Below are 19,784 nucleotides of genomic sequence, written 5' to 3' on the forward strand. Positions count from 1 at the left end.
AACCTCCATTTATATATAAACTTACTAAGTAATTATTAACCATGTAAATATTCAAATTACTTTAGATGGAAATCTTTCTAAATATATTATACATACTCTACTGTGTTCTTTAACTCTGATGCAGAATATTACAGACTATAGTTAATATAGGATCTTCTGAGGGGAGTAGATCTGAACATCGCTATCCTGTGGGATTAGCCCACAGCCAGTATGCTTTTGTGGCCCAAGGATGCTATTATGTCCTCTTGAAATATAGTTACAGGCTTCTATATTACAGAATTAGTTTCGTTTTCTCCTATGTCTAGGAAGTTTGTCCCTTCTCAGCTAACATAATATTTGGGTGCTCACTACTACCCTAATTAATGCATCTAATCACTGTTGCCACTCTTATGGTCTACTACCTCTGCCTTTCATGCATTTAAAAACTTTTTTCCCTTCTTTTATCTTCTTCTTTTAGATATTTCTCAGCTTTGACAACAGCTTGAGCAGTTCGAGTCAATGAATGATAATAAGCCAATAAACATAATATCTTGCACATTCACCTCAAGAAAATCTTATCATCTAATAAACAACATATGTTACAGTGTTTTTTTAAAGTATTCAATTGAAGACTTATTAGGACTCTTACTAGTTTTTTTCCCTAACTCATCTATTATTTAATAACTAAAATTGAGTACCTGCCAGATGTTAAGGCACTGTTCTAACCACTTCATATGCATTAGCTCATTTAATCCTCCCAACAACTCTATAAACAGTACTAGTATTCCCATTTTGTGGATGAGGAACAGAGGCAAAAACTGTAAAGTTATTGCCCAAAGTCACAAAACCAGGGGCACAACCTGGATTTAAACTCAGGCAGGACTACTCGCATACTCTTAACCACTGTATCATACTGTCTCACGGCAATACGGGTGAACTGATGAGTGGGCAAAGAAATGGTAAATTATTTCAAAAAAGAATACAGTAATACAGCTGATGAGTTTGCTGTATTAATTTCAGTTTGCTTCAATTACAGACAAAGGCAATCCAATTGGGTTCAATAAACCTCCCCCCTCCCCTAAAAATATGCCCGTGGTTCTGATCCAGACTTAAGACTGACAGACATGCTTTTGAAATGAATTCTACTAGTTTCTCCAAGTCTCCAAAGCCCTGCATACTTGGTGTGATCAAGGACTAGGCCAAACTTCCAAGATTTCAAAAAGAATTGGAATCCAAAGAAGAAAGCTAACTAGTAATTTATTACAATAAATTCTCTTCCTTATACAAAAGAAGATTAGGTAAAATTTAAATCTACATATTTTATCACTTACTGGCAGATCTTGAAAACTTCTGATAAGTGATGAAAATAAAACTACTTTGTACACTAATTTTTGGAATGTATGCAGCTTTTACCCTGTCCCTGTCCAACATCATCACGGAACACGGAAAAAAACTCCTACACATTTAAAAATAAGGTATTTTTCAGAATGTCACTCAGATGATTAAGTTTCTATCAAAATCTGGCACTCAAATTAGATTGGCTCTAAAATTAATACAAAATCCGATCAACTTACTGTATTAAATCTTTCCAGAAAACTGTCATCTCCAAGCAAGACATAGGCTTTCAGCAGATATTCATAATATGAATCAATCCCTGCTCCAACTCCACTATCTATGGAAAATACATATAAATGTGATTCTTTATTAAACAAATCTTAAAAATTCTTATAGAATATAAGTGAGAGTAGTAGTACACTAAGAGTGAAAAATTAGTGTAAACATGAAACTCTCTGTTTAAGGTAAAAATTACACATTTATAGAATAATGCTACTATATGAATAATATTCCTTTGCTGATAATAGTTTGTATGTTTAAAAAAAATCTTACTTAGGTCTTATTTAAAAGCAGTATACTAGATTTAAGAATTCTTTTAAAGCTCCTTTTCTCAGTGAGGAACTGCAAAGAGGAAGCACTACAGGGTACCACTGTACACTTTTTTTGTTGTTGTTTTTACTAGCTTCTTAATCAGACATCCATCTTTAAAGTTATAATACATGTGAAAATGAGACTGCTGCCATCTGGAGATGTCAGTTCTAATTGCTGAAGCTGGCACAACCTCTGGCTTCTTCCTCCAAGATCATCGTAGAGGACCAAAGAAAGAGAATAACAAGATAAGAAGAAAACCGTAAGAAACCTGGGGGAGGGGGAGAGGCTTTGGCCCAGAGCAGAAGGCAGCCAGGCATGGCTATGGAAGGATCAAATAGGAAGAAAACTGCTGAGCTTTGCTCTTGCTTCTCTCCTACCACTGCCTTAAGACACAATGTCTCCTCGCACACCTGCTACGACTCAGATCTATGCTCCTGCTATCCTCAGGAGGCAAATCAGGGCATCACAGAAGCCTTGCATAAGGAACTGAACAAAAGAGGTGGGAACTAACTTTATAATTACAATGACAATCTTAGACATCCCTATACCCAGGGCACACTCCATGCTAATTAAATCAGAATCTCTAGTAGTAGTACACTAAGAATGAAAAATTAGTGTAAACATGAAACTCGCTGTTTAAAGTAAAAATTACACATTTATAGAATAATGCTACTATATAAGTCCAGGGGATCCAGGCATTGGTATTTTAAAAAATTTCTTAGAATTCATCCCCCTAAGATCACTGGGCTGATAGGGATTGGGATCTGACCCTCCCACAAAGTAGGTGACATGTACTCATAGGACAAAAACATTTAAGATGAATGACTTTTTAAAAAGAAAAAGAAAGTACTAGAATAAGAGGTTAACAGGAAGAAAATATTAGAACAGGCAAACCAACAATTTAAAATTAGCCCAATAAACATACTAAAGAGATAGGGAAGATATTAGCAATACAAAATGAGAAGAAAAATTGTTTTTAAATCAAGTAGAAATTATGGAATAAAAAACATAACAAAATTACATAACAGACAGGGTATATGGCATCAAGAATACAGCTGAGGAACAGATTAGCAAACTGGAAGACCACCTGTAGTATTCTCCCAGAAAAAAAAAAAAAAGAAAAGAGAATATAAAAGCTAAGATATATGGAGGATAGAAACAGAATTTACCTAGATAACAGAAATTGCAAAAAGAGAGATAAATGAAAATAAAAGGATAAAATATCTAAAAAAAGGTCAATTTTCAGCAACTAAAAACAAAGATTTTAAATTGAAAGGGCCACAAAATACCAAAAGGAGAGAGAAAGAAAGTTCTGCACCTAAAATCATAATGACACTTCCAGAAATTTCTCTGTCTTTGATATTCTTAATCTTCTAGACAGAAAGAGTTAGATCACATACAAGGGCAAAAAAACAGAATAACAGACAGGATGTAAGAAGATAACAGAGTTGTACTTTCAAAGACTGGAAGGAAAAGAAATTAAACAGACATTTACACAGAGCCAAACTCATTCAAATACGAAAGCATAATAAAATTATTGTTAGGCACATAAGGCCTCAAAAGCTATTAAAAGCTACTGAAAACAGTTTGGGATAAATACTAATATAAGAAGAGAGACAAATCTAACAGATGTTGCAAGCAATATACAAAGTACAGGTGACCAAATACCTGGATGAAGTTTGTTATCTTTAAAGAAAAAGGGAGGAGGGTGACACTAAGACCAAAAGGAAAAAAAGAAAACATATTCATAATCAATAAGAACAAAATATCTGTACAATATCAAGATAATGGGGATGAGGGTTGGGCTGGCCAGAGGCAAAGGGATGGGAGAGCACGCTCAAGTTTATGTCTTACTAGGAGGTAAATATAGGTTTCAATTAAAAACAAAAGGGTTAAAAAGAAACAGAAAAGGTAGGACACACACTGAAATAATAATTAAGACAGTATAAATAAGCCCAAATATATTAAATATATCAGTAAATGTAAATGGACTAAACTCACCAATTAAAAGACAGAGACTGACAAAAAAATGGATTTTTAAAATCTATAAATTTTACACGAGTTATACTTATAGCACAAGCACCTGCAAAGATTGAAAGTAAAAGTACAGAAAAAGACTTACACAAATATCAAGCAAAATAAAGCTGATGTAGCTGTATTACTATCTTTAAGACAGCGTATTATTAGAGATGATCATTACATAGTAATGAAAGGTTCAACTAAGAGGAGGTAGCAATTTTAAATGAATGCACTCACAAAAATAGACTAAGGCACCCAATAAAACATACATATAAAGCAAAAATAGAACTACAGGGAGATGTTAATAAGTCCACTACCATTGTCAGAAATTTTATCCACCTTTCTTAATTCTTGATAGGTCAAGCAAACAGAAAATCATCAAGGATCTGTACAACATTAGTAACTGAGCAAGTGACATATATAGAACTCTATATCCAACAATTAGAAAATATACATTTTTTTTCTTAAACATATGTGAAATGTCTACAAAAACTGACCATGTTCTAGGCCAAAAAGAAAACTTCAATAAATTTCAAAGGCTAAGTATCACATAGATCATAAGTATCATATAGGTATCAATAATATATTTCTTAAAAAAGCACAAGTAACCCAGTAGAAAATAAACAAAATACAAGAACATCCATATCAAAAAAGAAACCATATATAGCCAATAAAAATGAAGAAGTGTTCAACAGCATTAGCGATCAAAAAAATACAAATCAAACCATGGAAATCAAACAATGGAAAATAATTGGTGTACACCCATTTGACTGGTAAAATCTTTGAGTCTGACAGCACAAAGTGTTGGAGAGGATGTTGATCCACAGGATCTCTTCTGTGTTGCTGGTGAAAGTATAAAGTGGTGAAACAACTTTCGAAAACAACCTGACACTATCTCCTGAAGTTGAGCATTAACTTACCCTACGATCTAAAAATTCCACTCCTAGGTATATAGCCAAAAGAAACTCTTATACATGTACAACAGGAGAAACATACAAAAATATTCATGGCATCATGGTTTACAACAGCAGAAAACTAGAAACAAACTAAATGTACATAAATCATGGTTTATTCATCCAATAAAATATTACGCAGCAGTCAAAAAAGAATGAACGACATCTTCATGCAACAATGTGCATGAAGCTTAGCAATATCATATTAAGTGAAAAAAGTCTCAAAAGGTCTCAAGTGACATGATATCCTTTTATAAAGTTTAAAACAAATCAAAAAAATATACTTTTTAGGAATACATATAGATGCAATAAAACTTTATTAAATGGAAAGCAGGGAATGATCAACACAAGAAAAGAATGATGGTTATTTTAGTTAAGAGAAGGCCGAGGTGTGGGATTGCAGAGGTAGGGAGAGTCAATCACCATATTTAGTAGTAATATGTTGTCAAGGTAGTTGCTTTTGTAACGAATGGTCCATTTGTGGGTGCTTATTACATTATTAAAAATAACTAACTAAATAAAACGGGCCATGCATGGGCCAACGATGACAGTGTCATAAGCCAAGGATTATAATTAATTCAAAATTAATTATGATTAACTAATTTGTACCTGAGAACCAAAGCAGGTTAAGAAAAGGAATAAGAAAAGAAATCACAGAATTCTGAAGCCAGGATTCAGACCAATTTCAGGAACCACTTAGATAAAACTTTGAAAAATTTTATACAATACTGAAGAGAGGCAATAATTTTATTTTAATATATTCAAATTAATAATTATATCATTTTCATTTACTTAAATATAGGCAGTTATTTTTTATTTTATATAAACAACATAAGCCTTTTGGAAAATAGAGAGATGTATAAATAAGATAATCTCAATAGGAATATTCCAGTATATTTCCATTTGTCTATGCTTGTTTTATAGGGGTGTCTTATAAAAATAAAATCATATTCTTTATACAATCCTATAGCCTGTTTGTTCATAAAAGATTGTTATATGCTTTCTCCCAAGATTCTAATTCATTTTAATAACTTAACATTCCAACAGTGATGTAAAACAATTTTCTTAGCTATTCTTTCATTAATGATCCCTTAGACTGTTTCCAAGTTTTCCACTATAACAAATAATTATGTGATGAACATCTTTGGGAACAAATCATTTTCTACATTTCATATTATCTCCTCAGGCTAGATTCTCAGAAATGAAATTATTAATGAAAGGGACTAATATCATATTAGTGAGCACTTACTTCACAGTAAGTGTAGCATATGCCAGGCACTGTTCTAAGTGCTCTACATTGATTAACTCATTTAATCCTCATAATAACTCTAGGAAGTAAGATCATCCTCGTTTTATAGATACGGACATTGAGGCACACAAAGGGTTAAAATAATTTGCTCAAGATCACATAGTTTGAATTCCAAAACTATGAATCCAGAGTCTATGCTCTTAACTACCATGCTATACTCTATGTCTGGAGGTAAAAAAAAAAAACAAAAAAAACCAGGATTGGTGATAACACTATTAAATACAGATTTTCACTTAAGTACCCCTTGATGTGAGATGGCTAAGGTATTCTGATCCTCTACTCTTCAAAGAAATTAGTTCTAGGGTTTCGTCTATGCCCTATGTCTATAATGCTATACCCATTAAGCTATGAAATAGAACAGTAAGTCTTTTAGAATAAGTGCACTATTATTAGGCACCAAAGAAGAAAATCTGGCTAAATTAGTTAAAATTCCAGCAATCTTGTGAGAAACTATGCTTTATACTGTCCCAAAGACTATTTTAGCAAATGAAAATCCTTTATTTCCCAACCGTTTTGAGTATGCGAAGGCTTGATTTAAAAAGTCCAACTTACATACCTTTTCGTACCCAATCTCCGGTATGAATATTTATAGTCACGCCCACTAAATTACTACTTCGCTGTCTTTTTTCCCAGAGAAAATCAAGAGCTTTTCTTGCATATTCCTATAATTAAAAAAAGAAAAGCATACTTGAAGAACTGTCTTTGACAAACAAGAAACTATGAAACAAAAATCAAAAGCCCATAATATATTTTAAAGATAAAGTAAAATTCCTAATATAATCACTTATAACATACATTAAATTTCCTTAAAAGTCAAATCTTGGCTCTTTTTCAGTCAACAGAGTCTAGTTTAAAAAAATGACTCTAAAAATGCTATTTAGCGGCAATGATGTCACTTTGAGACCATCCTTGTTCAGCTAGTCTTGCAGTACAGGTTTACATTCACACACATGTATTATTAAATTATCTAAATTGCTGGCATAATTAAATGCACTTGTTAAAATAAATTTATATCATTTAAATGCAAAGTGAAAATCTCCTTAGATACACTTTTTTGGAAAATTGGAAGAGAATTTCAAACTTGGTATGCCATCTTTGAAACACAGGCATTACAGATCCCACTTTTTACATAGCATGCAACTTTGTTAGTAAAAAATAAGTAAATCAACTAGTATTCATTTGACAATACAGCAGCCCCTCCTTATCCACGAGGGATACGTTCCAAGACCCCCAGTGGATGTCTGAAATGGTAGATAACATCAGATCCTATATATACTATGTTTTTCCCATACATACATACCTATGATAAAGTTTAATTTATAAACTAGCACAGTAAGAGATTAACAATAATAATAAAACAGAACAATTATAACATACTGTAATAAAAGTTACTGTAGATTTTAGCAACCTCAGCATACAATTTTTTTTCTTTCCTTATTCAGTCGAGAACTTTCACCTTTTCACTTAAAAGAAGCACTTTACAGCTTCTCTTCGGCGTATCCAAATTACCAGCATCACTACTCTTGCGCTTTGGGACCATTATTAAGTAAAATAAGGGTGACTTGAACACAAGCACTGCCATACTGCAACAAGCGATCAGATAACCTGGACTGCTACTAGATAACTAACATGTGAGTAGCAAATACAGCGTGGATACAGCGTGGATGTGCTATAAAAAAGGATGATTCACATCCCTGGCAGGACAGAGAGTGATTTCATCATGTTACTCAGAATGGCACACAATTTAAAACTTATGAATTGTTTATTTCTGGCATTTTCCACTTAATATTTTCGGTCTTCGGTGGACCACAGGTAACTGAAACTGCTGAAAGCGAAACCACAGATAAGGGAGGACTACTGTATCAAAATTATAACCTTATGATATTTTTTTTCATTTATTTTTACCTATTGGACACTAAATTAAAATTATTTCTGATCAAATTCTTGCCTTTGGATGAAAAGATGTCACAAAACATAAAAAGCAAAGGACATGTACAGGAGGATTTCTAAGTTAAAATTAATTTCAGAGCGTGAATCTATTCAGCACTGCAGAAGTACTTCTATAAAAGAAAAAAAACCATTAAACCAATTTGTCACTTTGCAGATTTAAGACTAGAGTGTAAAATAGTTTTAACTCTTGACTCAATCTATTTATGCTGATTTTTTAAAACAAAGTAGATTACAACTTTAATTAAATGGTATCATTTCAGAGCTGGAAAGTTTCATAAAGATTATATTTCCCTACTTCTATCCTACAGCTAAGAAAACAGGCCCAGTGAAATGGATTTAACCAAAGTTTAAAACTGAATTATTGGACAACTAACATGAGAATTCAGATCTCTTTACATGTTAGATCAAAGTTCAGCAAACTTTTTCTGACAAGGGTGAGACAGTAAATATTTTAGGCACTATGGGTCAGTCACTATAGCACAAATGCAGCTAAAGACAAAAAAATAAATAAATGAGTATGGCTGTGTTCCAATAAAATTTTATTTACAAAAACAGGCAGTGACTGGATTTGGCCTGCAGACTATAGTTTACCAGCCCTGTACTAGACCAATGCTCTGTCAACTGCATCAGGTTGCTTCTCTCACCATAAATTATTACATTCAAGAAGTTAAAAAAAATCATGGTTTTCAACAGATATACTCATAAATACAAAACAGCCCAGTGGAAAGAGCATGGGCTTTGAATTCAGACAGGCATGGATTCTAATTCCAGTTCCACTTATTCACCCACTAGTTGTGCATCTTATCCTCTTTGAATCTCACATTCCTCATCTGCAAATGCACCAGGATCTCAGAGAGGTTGTAGTTCAAATTAAATTAGAAAGTATGCAAAAATGACTACAATTTTTAATGAAAGCAAAACATTAGTCAACAAGATATAGAATAAAAATTAAACCAAACATGATAAATCTGTCCTTAAGACACTTTGAATGTACACACACACAAAGCCCATTTGACTTGTTTTACTTACACTCAAATCCAACATCTTTAATGCTGGTACACAGACCCTATTTCTGCTTGTTCTATGCATACCATTTGCTGAATTTTTAAAAATTTTAAGTCATATGTTTTAACAAGAGGGTGTTTTTGGTTACTACTGCACTCCAATGACATGCTTAAACAATGAAATAAAATAAAAAGTGTGAGAATAGCTAGTCCACAACAAACTATTTGGAGGATATTAAAGTCTTTGGATAATGAATAACATTTCCCTTCGAGTAAACAAACTTACAGATAAGACTCTCAATCTAGACTTGAGTGAAAAAATTTCACTATGTTTTAGAAGATTAGTGAAGTTTTCAGAAATGCAATAGACCACCTAGAAGTCTAAGAAATAAAACACAGACATAGTATTTCATATAAGACGTGTGATATCAAATTCATATACGTAATATGGCTAAAAAGTCTTCTAAGAATAAACCTAAAAATTTACTTTATAGTTTGTTGGCTCCATTTGCATTACAAAATGCAAAGTTGTATTTAATACAACTTCTATTTTTTGACAAAAACTATGTAATGGAATTTAGACAAAAGGTTCACTAAAGTAACAGAAATCTTCCAGTTGATAATGGTAATACTTGACCAATGAAGAAAAGATATAAAGTTAGTTATACCCAATACCCAGGAGATCAAAGACTGTGAAAAGCCAACCTCAAATATTGTTGCTCCTGTGAATCGACTTAAAGCAGCGAACTCAAGGATCAAGGTACCTGCACAAGCTGTACAGGTATCTGTCTCAGTTCCCGTCCGAGCTTCTGGTTTTCTGATACCAAACTTTAAATTAATCTAAATAAAATCAGAAGATTATCATTAGCAGTTATCAAGAGATGAATTCTGGATAAGAAACCATTTTTCAATCAAGACTTTTAATCAAATCATAAAAATAATACATAAAATAACTAACCAGTGAAATTCAATCTGATGATCTTTATGACTTTCCAATTAACATTTAGGGAACTATATTCTAAGCACATATATATTCTAAGCACATATTATTCATGGAGTAAGTAAGTTTTCATTTAGTTCCTTCCTTGATGATATCAAAATTCAATATCATTATATCATTACATAGAGAAAATATCTTCTATAGCAATTTCTTTCTCTGGACAGTTTGAACTAGTTAGCACAAGAATAGGAAACTAGACCAGCCCTCAAACAAATTAGGTTTAATTGAGAATTTGTGAAAAAGCAGTACTGTATTAGTCGTTCATAGAGAAAAAACTGATTAAGTTATGATATGTATTTAACAGGATATTAAAATTTTCTTCACAGGCTTTAAAAGTTGTGAAATATAGAGTACATCGCCTTGCTGACAGGCTAACAAATAACACAAAGAAAATTTTTTCAAAGACAGCCAAATAATACTGCAATATAAACCTGGATTAACCAGAATCAAACTAACCAGAAACTAATTAAAACTAGAATGTTTTCCTGCAATTAGAATAAACAACAAAAGAGTAAGTATATGCCAAAGATCTAGCATACCAACAAACAAAAAAATCAAATATAAAACATCATGGATACGTTCTCAGGTTAGTTATTATTCAAACTCGCATAAACAGAAGCTCAAATTTATATTTCAATTTATCTGCAGAAATCAATTGTTAGGTACGCCTATTACCTTAACAGTGTCCAATCAATAGACTCTAGGCATTCCTAAACAAGAAGATGGGAAAATACTCACTCAACAACACAAACAACACAAGTGAATGTAGGGGAGACAGGGGGAGTGGATCACTATGTTGGCTCCAGTACTGCCATTTGTCTCACTTCCTAGAAGGTCACTTGAAGCATTTAAACCATGTTCCATGTGCTATTAGCCTAGCAGCACCTCTCTATCCCCACTCAAATTCATAATTACCACCATTGTTTATACTTCTGGTAGAATAATAGTTTTAGGTAGTTCTGTACCATGAACATTAAGCTGCCTATATCTCTATCTACAGAACTAAAATCTATGTTAAGAATAATGAACTTAAAATGAAACAATCCTCAATAATAAAATATTTAATTACATTAATTACACAAAGGCAAAGTATAACAATAATTTTTATAAATATTTGCAATAAGAGTCAACAGTGAAAAATAATTTCTGGTTAGCTCTATTAATTACTACAATCAACTGATCAATATTTATTTAACAATTACCTACTATGTCGTGGATATTATGGTAAAATACAAAGAAATTGAGGAGATCCTTGCCCTCGAGGAGCTTAAAATTCAGACAGAGTAAGTAAGACAGGTAAATAGAGAAGATAACTAACAATGGAAAGTCATAAATAAGTGCTAAACAAGTGGAACTGACAACAAATGCTAATATTTAAAATTTGGAAGAGGCAATATCACTGCATTGGGGTAGTTGAGAACTAAGAATAGCAAAGTCCAGAGAGTAGTCATGCGAGAGCAAAGGCAAGGCAGAAAAGAACAAACATTTGTATCCCATTTTTAGCATCTTGTCCCTTCAAAAAAAAAGGAAATATTTTGAATCATTCAATGTTGTACATGAAAAATATTTAAGATGTTTGTATATTGAATTATAGTCTTTACTGTCCCCAGATGGTTGCTAAATGATGTAAAAGGACTATTTGTTAACACAACTATCTGTAGTATCATAGCATTTCAACCTTGTATGCTGAAGATTTAAGTTGCATTCAACTTCCAAATGCAAAACCAAGTTGCATTTCTTCCTCTAGGGGGCACTGCCATTTCCACCAGACACGGAAGAAGAGTTCAGTGCCTGTTTTTCTTATGGGCATCCTCTTGTTGACTTTTGATCTAGAGGCTGATAGACAGGCTCCTGTCCTCCTGACTAGGCCTCCAATGACTGAACATAGCGAGGGCACTGGGAGTAGCATCCATTCACTCACGCAGAAGTTAGAAACAAGGAGCCTATTGCCCTGTTTACTTGAAAGGCTTAAGACAAAAAGGGATAAAAGTATAATACAGGTTTTATACTTGGAAGGAATCTGGAACCTGGTTCCTCTTGGTCCTGTGTGTTCCTGAGAATCACAAAGTAGTTTTTAAAAAGGACTCTTTTTTATTAAAAGGTAAAAGTTTCAACTACCTACCTTGAATTCATTTACATTATGTATTTGCTATACTCGCAGATCCATAAAATATGTATTAAATTATAATGGAATTCCTATTAACCCTATATTTTATGGATATAATCATCTACTCAACCTTAGCAATGAGGTCTTAAATGAAAAGCTGGCAAGATGCTTTTAATTAACTTTGAGGAAATGGCATTACAAAGTGTGGACTAGCTCTAGGGTTTATGTGAGTTCAAAAAATGACCATTAACTATTGCAATAGCATTTCTGTCCAGCAAATTCTTCTGTGTTAAAACTATTAACACAAATTACTATCAATTATGTATGCATATCTAAGAGAAACTGACTGCACAAATTTTCATGAGTGAAAGCAATATCTACCAAGTGTGTATAAGGAAGGATGGGAAGGCAGTTATTTTCTACCTGTAGTCCTCTTCTAAAAAATAATTTTTTAAATTTTCTTGGCAATTCAGAGGATAAGAAAATAGTACAATTTTCTTTGTTTTACTATAATGCTCTTAGCAGCTTCTGTTTCAGTTCCTTGCCTGCTTCTCATACTATGGCAAAAGTGAAGAAATGCTAGATTCTGCAAAATTCAGCACCTCTATTTATAACAAAAACTAAAAATATTTACTTAAAGTAAATTCAATTAAATAAACATCTAGACTGTTTAAAATAACTCTGCTTTTAATTTTAATATGCTAAGAAAATTAAAAGATCAACAAACAAGTTTAACCACAATAAGCAAAGAAATTCAAATTAATACAATTCCATTTTTCTCCTCATTAAATTGGCAAAAGAATGATTATACACAGTGTTGACAACAGTACAAAGACACGTGCACTTTTATACAACACTGAGGGTGAATAAAAGTAGAACCTTCTGGAGGCTGGCCCAGTCATGCAGCAGTTAAGTGCACACACTCCGCTTCGGCGGCTCGGGGTTCACAGGTTCAGATCCCGGGCGCACACCGACACACCGCTTGTGAAGCCATGCTGTGGCGGCGTCCCATATAAATTAGAGGAAGATGGGCACGGATGTTAGCCCAGGGCCAGTCTTCCTCAAGAAAAAAGGGGAGGATTGGCATCAGATGTTAGCTCAGGGCTGGTCTTCCTCACCCAAAAAAAAAAAAAAAAAAAAAGTAGAACCTTCTGGAGAGCAATTGGGCAATAAGGACCCAGAGCCTTAAAAAAGCATTCCCTATTCTGTGACTCATTTTTCCTCTTCTAGTAATTTATCCTAAGGAAGAAATAAGTAAAAAGATGTGTAGAAGGATGTTCACAGAAGAGCTATTTAAAATACCAAAAACTAGAAATTTAAATAAGAGATTTAATACTAGTCTGTTTTATTAAAAAAAAAAAAAAAAAGTGTTGGTCATGATCCACTAAATCGATAAGTAAACCAGTGGGCTGTGACCTCCAGTTTGAAAAGCACTGTTCTATATCATGCTGTATCTCCAGCCAGAGATTTCCTGATGAAGGAAATGAGTCTTATTTGATTTATGTTGGTAGAGAAGTTATTCTGGGAAATAGAGATGGTAGACCCAAAGGCATGGAAATGAAGGGGGAACACAAAAAACACAACAAAACCCTAGGTGTTCTCGGGGCCACTAATAGACTATTTGGGCTGGAATGGAACACTCACCTCATTGGTGCATGGGTATGAAAGAATGTCAAAGAAAGGCTGTTGCCAAAGCATAAAGAACTGTGAAAGGTAAAGGACACCGAGTACAACAGTGAGAGTCAGTAAAACCTCTGAGGGAAAAGTAATTTGATAAAAATTATGTTTTAGTAAGATTCATTTTTTAAGTCTCTGAAGCATAAACCAGCGAGAAAAGAGGAAGACAGGTATTTACAACAGTTTAGGAATAAAATTATCTTGGTTTCAAGTAGCATAGCAGCAGTAAGAAAAGAAAAAATTGATAGAGCCTGGTAATGGTTGAGGTGTCTGGCTTGGATAAGAGGGAGAGAGCAATAAAGTTAATAAAGAATGAAATAAATCAAGAAAGAGGGCTCTTTCTTTCTTCAATGGCTTCTTTCCCCCTGCTTTAAATAAAAAATTTTCTTGGGGGAAAAAACACAAAACTTTCTCAACCGACTCTGCTGCCAACTCTAACTACCAGCATAGAGGAAATCTCAGAATGAATGGTCCCGTACTTTCAGCTACTTTGAACCCTTCTTTCTCTTTTATTCTACCACATTACATCTGTCAAGGCTCTGTTTGTATCTAGTTCTCCTAAGGTTTTCTAGAACATCTTCTTTTGAAACTCTTCTTAAGATTGTATAATACCACACACTACTTTATGGTTCTCCTCCTAAGTCTCTGAACACTCCCCTTTTCACTGCTCTGCTTCCTCCCCATCCCCCGCCCTGTCCTTTTTTCTCTATATCCTCTTCTCTGGAGAGTTAACACCTACCCTCACTGCTTCAACTATATCTTCTACACAAATAATTCTGTGCCCAAATTCTAGTCTGGCAACTGTTTTTTGCTTCTGCAGCATAATCTAATCTGTATGCAGTGACACATAAAAGGCTTAAACTAATCTACATTCTCACACCACTCAAATGCAAATTAATTGAAATGTGAATATAAATTTGTTATGTAGCTATGAAACATTTTTTCCAGCCTCAAGCAGGTGAGGAACAATGGCTCTGATCACAAAAATTCAGTTTTTTTACATAGCAAAGGAAGTATATAAAGACTGCCATATTTTTCAGAATTACTTACTCTTGGATAAGGAAGGCCACTAGTAGTATTGAAAGCTGGTAAAAGTTTGTAACCCAACTGCTTTGCCATTTGGAGAAGTTCATCATTGTACCACTGCATGTACTCGCCTTTTTCTTTCAGCATGATTGCCAATGAGTGTCCACCCAAAAGACCCCTACAATCACAGAGATGAAACATTACCCACATCTTACAGATACTTAAAAGTCACCACCTAAAAAGATATGAGTATCTTGGTATCAACAATTTAGCACAAATAAGGAAAGACCACAGAAGAATCTAATTTTTTACTCAACACTGGGTACTCATTTTATGGCAAACCATTATAATTACATAGCCAGTATAAAAAAAAAAATTCAGATGTTCTATCTGTTGTAAAGCATTCTTAAAAATCTTAAATTTTCTTAAAATGAAGAACACCCTAAAAAATCACTTATTTTAACAAGTTTGATTTTAACTAATTTTAGATTTAACTAATTTAATGGTATCATCACGAAATCTTTAACTCTGTTAGTATAACATTAAAAAAACTCCTCACTTTGTATTAAATGTAATAGATTAATAAACCCTGTGAAAAGCTACATAACTATTTCTTAAATTTAATTGAAGAACAGACTCACTTTTCTGTCTGACAATAGGGAATGAGTTACAAAAACACAAAGGTAACCATTAAATATAAAACTTAATAACGTTGAAACTTGAATTAATAAATCCTGTAATTCGATATTTTTAAAAGTTCCAAGAGCATTTCACACTGTTTAGTTGTGAGGTAATCCTATAAGTTCAGTTTCATTTGGCTTGAAGAAGTGCTGGCTAAGGTTAGGAAACTACGTCAGGTAGTGAAAAATCTGTGATGTAGCTAATACGCAAATGTTCAACCTTTTTTAACAACATACAGCATTTACCTTTGATTTGACTCTGCAACTATTTCCAAAGCCTGCTGCTGTCTGTGCCTGATATAATGCAAGATCATCCCACAGCCTCTGTGTTTCATAATATCTCAACTTTTATTTTCTAAACATAAGAAATTTCTTGCTTTATTACCATCAAAAAATAAACAGTATATCCCAAGTTTTTCTGTTATTAAAATTATAGCTTTAGTGTTTTACTTACCCAAGAACTCTGATGTTTGTTTCAAAGACTGATACAACTACATCATTATCTAAATTAACATCTCTCAAAACTTTTCTCACTGCCTCTTCAAATTCTTTAGTTTTATTTAATACCTAGGAAAAGAAAATTTTGAAAATAAAGTTCTTTTCTACCAAGTCAAAGAAAAATATCCTCAGAATGAGCTACTAAAAGCAAGTTAATATACTTTAAGACTCTAAAAAGTGACACAAAATAATTTTTCCCTTAAGCATATTACAAAAATGTGATAATATCTGAAACCAAAAAAATTAAGTGCCTAATTATAAGGAATCTTTATATAGTTCTTTTTTAGACACACTGAAGTATCTTTAGGACTTTAAAACAATCATCATCAGAACTGTCAATTGCTTTTTAACATATAACCCATGACTAGAGCTACATGAAGTGAGCTCTACTGGGATTTGGTTTCCACATCAAAGCAAAACAAAAAACCACCCTATTCACCAAACAGCCTTTTACAAGTTGCTCACTCTCAGGAGAAAGCACATCCCTCAGGGAATGATTGATGATCCTAAACCACACAGCACCTGCCATCTTCACCCCCTGGGCGCCCCGACCCCTAACTAAAGGGCAGTACTAACTAAGGATGCAGTACAATGTTGTGGTCAAGAGCAAGCTCCAATTTGAATGCTGGTTCCTTCTTTCACTACTTAGGTCTAATCCCAGTCAAGTTATTTCTATCTGTGAGCCTGTTCTTTCACCTACAAAAAGAGGAAACACCCTCTCTCACAGGATTATTTTCTTAAATGAGGTAATGCATGTAAAGTACTTTCAGTAGAGTGCCTGACTTAACAGGTGCTTAGTATCATTACTATTACCATTATTATCATGAGGGTCTAGATTACCATTATTATCATGAGGGTCTAGAATCTTGACTAAGCTAAGAACTCTGGGATTCTTGCAATGAGCTCCATGAAGGGGTCACTATCATTACATAGGTTGCTTAGATTTTTCAGTGTAAATTAAGCCCACACAATTAGATGTTATTTAGGTCCTATTTTCATTAAAGGTAGTTTTCCTTTGTTTGACTGTTAAATCTTTTTGTTTGATAATATTGTGTAGTGCTTTTTCACTTGATACTTTCACTAAAAATTCTAATTTAGGTATAAAACATTCCATAAGAGTATCTAAAATTCAAGTAAAAGCAAAATTTAGGGTAAGCCTTAAGTAAATATAATACAAAACCCAATTTTAAATTGACTGCTTTCTCTTCTCAAAGTCCACGTAAATTCTGCAACAACAAATGCAGAGGAATACAGCGCTTCTATCACCTTTAGAATGAGACACAACGGTTCTACTCCCCCCTCACATACACATACACTTTATAATATCATTTTGTTAATCTTATTCTTCTTCCTAGGTCTATCTCCTGAGAATTACTCCCAGTAATAGTACCAATGCTATTTGTTTAAAAGGAGACTAAAAGCAGAAGACAGTTCTCTTTGTCCATAACTAGCAAGAAAATTCATTCTAACAGCCCCATCAGTTAATGAGTTGCTTAAGCTCGTAGCCCATAACAAAGGATGAATTCAGGTCCCTTCCTTTCCCTCACTATCTTTAACATGTTGCAATATCTTTCTTTCTACAGATTTTATGGCAATGTCGAATTTAAAGGTAAATTGAAAGTTTAAGTACTTGACTTCATTACTGTCATAGAAACTAGATGGCTAGAATTATAAATAACAGTTTAAATTGAAGGATCAAACTACGGCAAAATAAATTCTACTTAACACATTATAGCATGACCAAAATAAAAATGGTAGGGTTGTGTGTACTGTCACAAGTGATATGTCCTATTAATATTTTCAAATAAATAAATCATAAAATGAAAAAATAATCACAAAGTAAAGGCAAAGTAAATTAAAAATATTAGTACTTGTACTGATCAAATGTACAAGATAGCATTCCTTCGAAATGTAGGAAAAAACATTCAAACTAGTTTCTTTTAATTCTTCTGTTTAAATTAAAAAGAAAATTTTTAAGATGATAAAAATTCAAAATGAATTTGCATATTTCAAAATTATGATGATATGTAATAAGTTACTTAGGTTATTGCCACTTGAAAAGATTGAAATTTAAAGAGTTTATAAAGTATCATTTTTTAAGTGTTTGTAAGACTTCATCAATCTTTCTTCTTGACTCTTCATGAGGATAGCTTCAACAAATAGGGGTTACTTATCTGCATCTGAACCAAAGATCAATAAAAAATAATATCTTACAGTTAATAGGGACCTTAGATATCTAGTCTAGGCCCTTCTGAGGTAAAAACAGGGGCCCAGAGAAGTTAAATAATTTGGCGAAGGTCACACATATCAATATTATGTGATCACTTCTTGTTACTCCCTGCCACAAGGAGCCAGAAGTGTTTACACCACACGTTACTGAAAGTGTGGTCTGCTGAACGGCAGCAGCACCACCAAGTGGCAGCTTATTAGAAACACAGATTCTTGAGCCCCACCTTCCGTCTACTGGATCAGAATCTGCATATTAGCAAGATCCTTAGGTGACTTTTAGTACACCGAAGTTTAAAACCACTGCATCATTGTAGAGTGGTTCTCCAACTTTGGGGTACATCAGAATCATCTGGAAGCCTATTAAAAAATAGACTGCAGGGCCTCACTCCCAGACTTTCTGATTCAGTTATGTCTGGGATGAGGGCCTAGAATTTGCATTTCTAACAAGTTGCTAGGTGATGTTGATGCTGCTGGTCCTGCGATCTTTTTTTTTTCCTCCCCAAAGCCCCAGTGCATGGTTGTATATCCTAGTTGTAAGTCCTTCTAGCTCTTCTATGTGAGCCACCGCCACAGCATGGCAACTGACAGACAGGTGGTGTAGTTCCGTGAAACAAACCCAGGCCACCGAGGCAGTGAGAGCACCGAACTTGAACCACTAGACCAGGCTGGCTCCCTGGGATCAGTATTCTGAGAACTAATGCCAAAGTATATAATTGGTATAACCTGAAGGTTATAACCTTTATAATAATGAATGGCTTCTCAATTAGAAGCCAACAGATTTCTAAATATATGAAAGTTATGAAGCCTAGAATCACCTTTTCTCCTTCATTTCTGATAAGATTTTTAAGAACACATATATCTGAGGTCCATGTTCATGAAAATCAACTAAGAGCTTACAGAGAGATGATAAGGAACCTGCTATATAGAAGGATAAAGCCAAAATGACAGAATGAGAGACAAACTTCAGTCCACCTTTGGTCTCTCCTAATACTCAGCTACTGCTCCTCACTCCCTCATCCCAGTTATGCACCTGATGTGCATAACTCAGCTACAGTTACAAATAAATAACATCACTTAGTTTTTCCCTGAGTGGTAATTTGTGCTTCCCAGGACATTTTGTTTATTTTTTTCTATTCCCCAACACCTAGGACCATTAAACCAAAACCAAGACATACAATATTCTCTCTCATTCCCCTAGTCATTATAATGCAGTTTGTACATTCCTTTAATCTCTGAAAAATGAAGTCATAACTTTCAAAATCCTGACCCAGCTAAAAAGAACTAAACAACCATGGTCTTCTCAACAAAAAGGTCTTCTCAACCGTGGCTGCATTTTATAAACAAACAGATGCTTTAGAGAAATAAATAATAATGCCCAGCCCCACTCCACAACAATTAAATCAGAATAACTTGGGAGAGGGGGATAT

The 19,784-nt window shown here is 33.7% G+C and overlaps 1 protein-coding gene across 4 annotated transcripts in view; it reads right to left on the reverse strand.

Annotated features, from left to right (window-relative positions):
• The window catches only part of EDEM3 (ER degradation enhancing alpha-mannosidase like protein 3), a 72,729-nt gene that overhangs the window by 32,870 nt on the left and 20,075 nt on the right, over nt 1-19,784 (reverse strand). For all 4 annotated transcript variants that reach the window (XM_087438849.1, XM_004424930.3, XM_087438845.1 and 1 more), the window contains exons 5-9: nt 16,085-16,197; nt 14,975-15,128; nt 9,846-9,980; nt 6,743-6,848; nt 1,554-1,651 (exon numbers count right to left, since the gene is read on the reverse strand). In XM_087438849.1, coding sequence (XP_087294975.1) covers nt 1,554-1,651; nt 6,743-6,848; nt 9,846-9,980; nt 14,975-15,128; nt 16,085-16,197 — 606 coding nt within the window. The remainder of the gene's footprint in view (nt 1-1,553; nt 1,652-6,742; nt 6,849-9,845; nt 9,981-14,974; nt 15,129-16,084; nt 16,198-19,784) is intronic.

This window comes from Ceratotherium simum, chromosome 2 (genome assembly GCF_057802395.1).
Source record: "Ceratotherium simum simum isolate JZ-2026a chromosome 2, ASM5780239v1, whole genome shotgun sequence".
Lineage (NCBI taxonomy): Eukaryota > Metazoa > Chordata > Mammalia > Perissodactyla > Rhinocerotidae > Ceratotherium > Ceratotherium simum.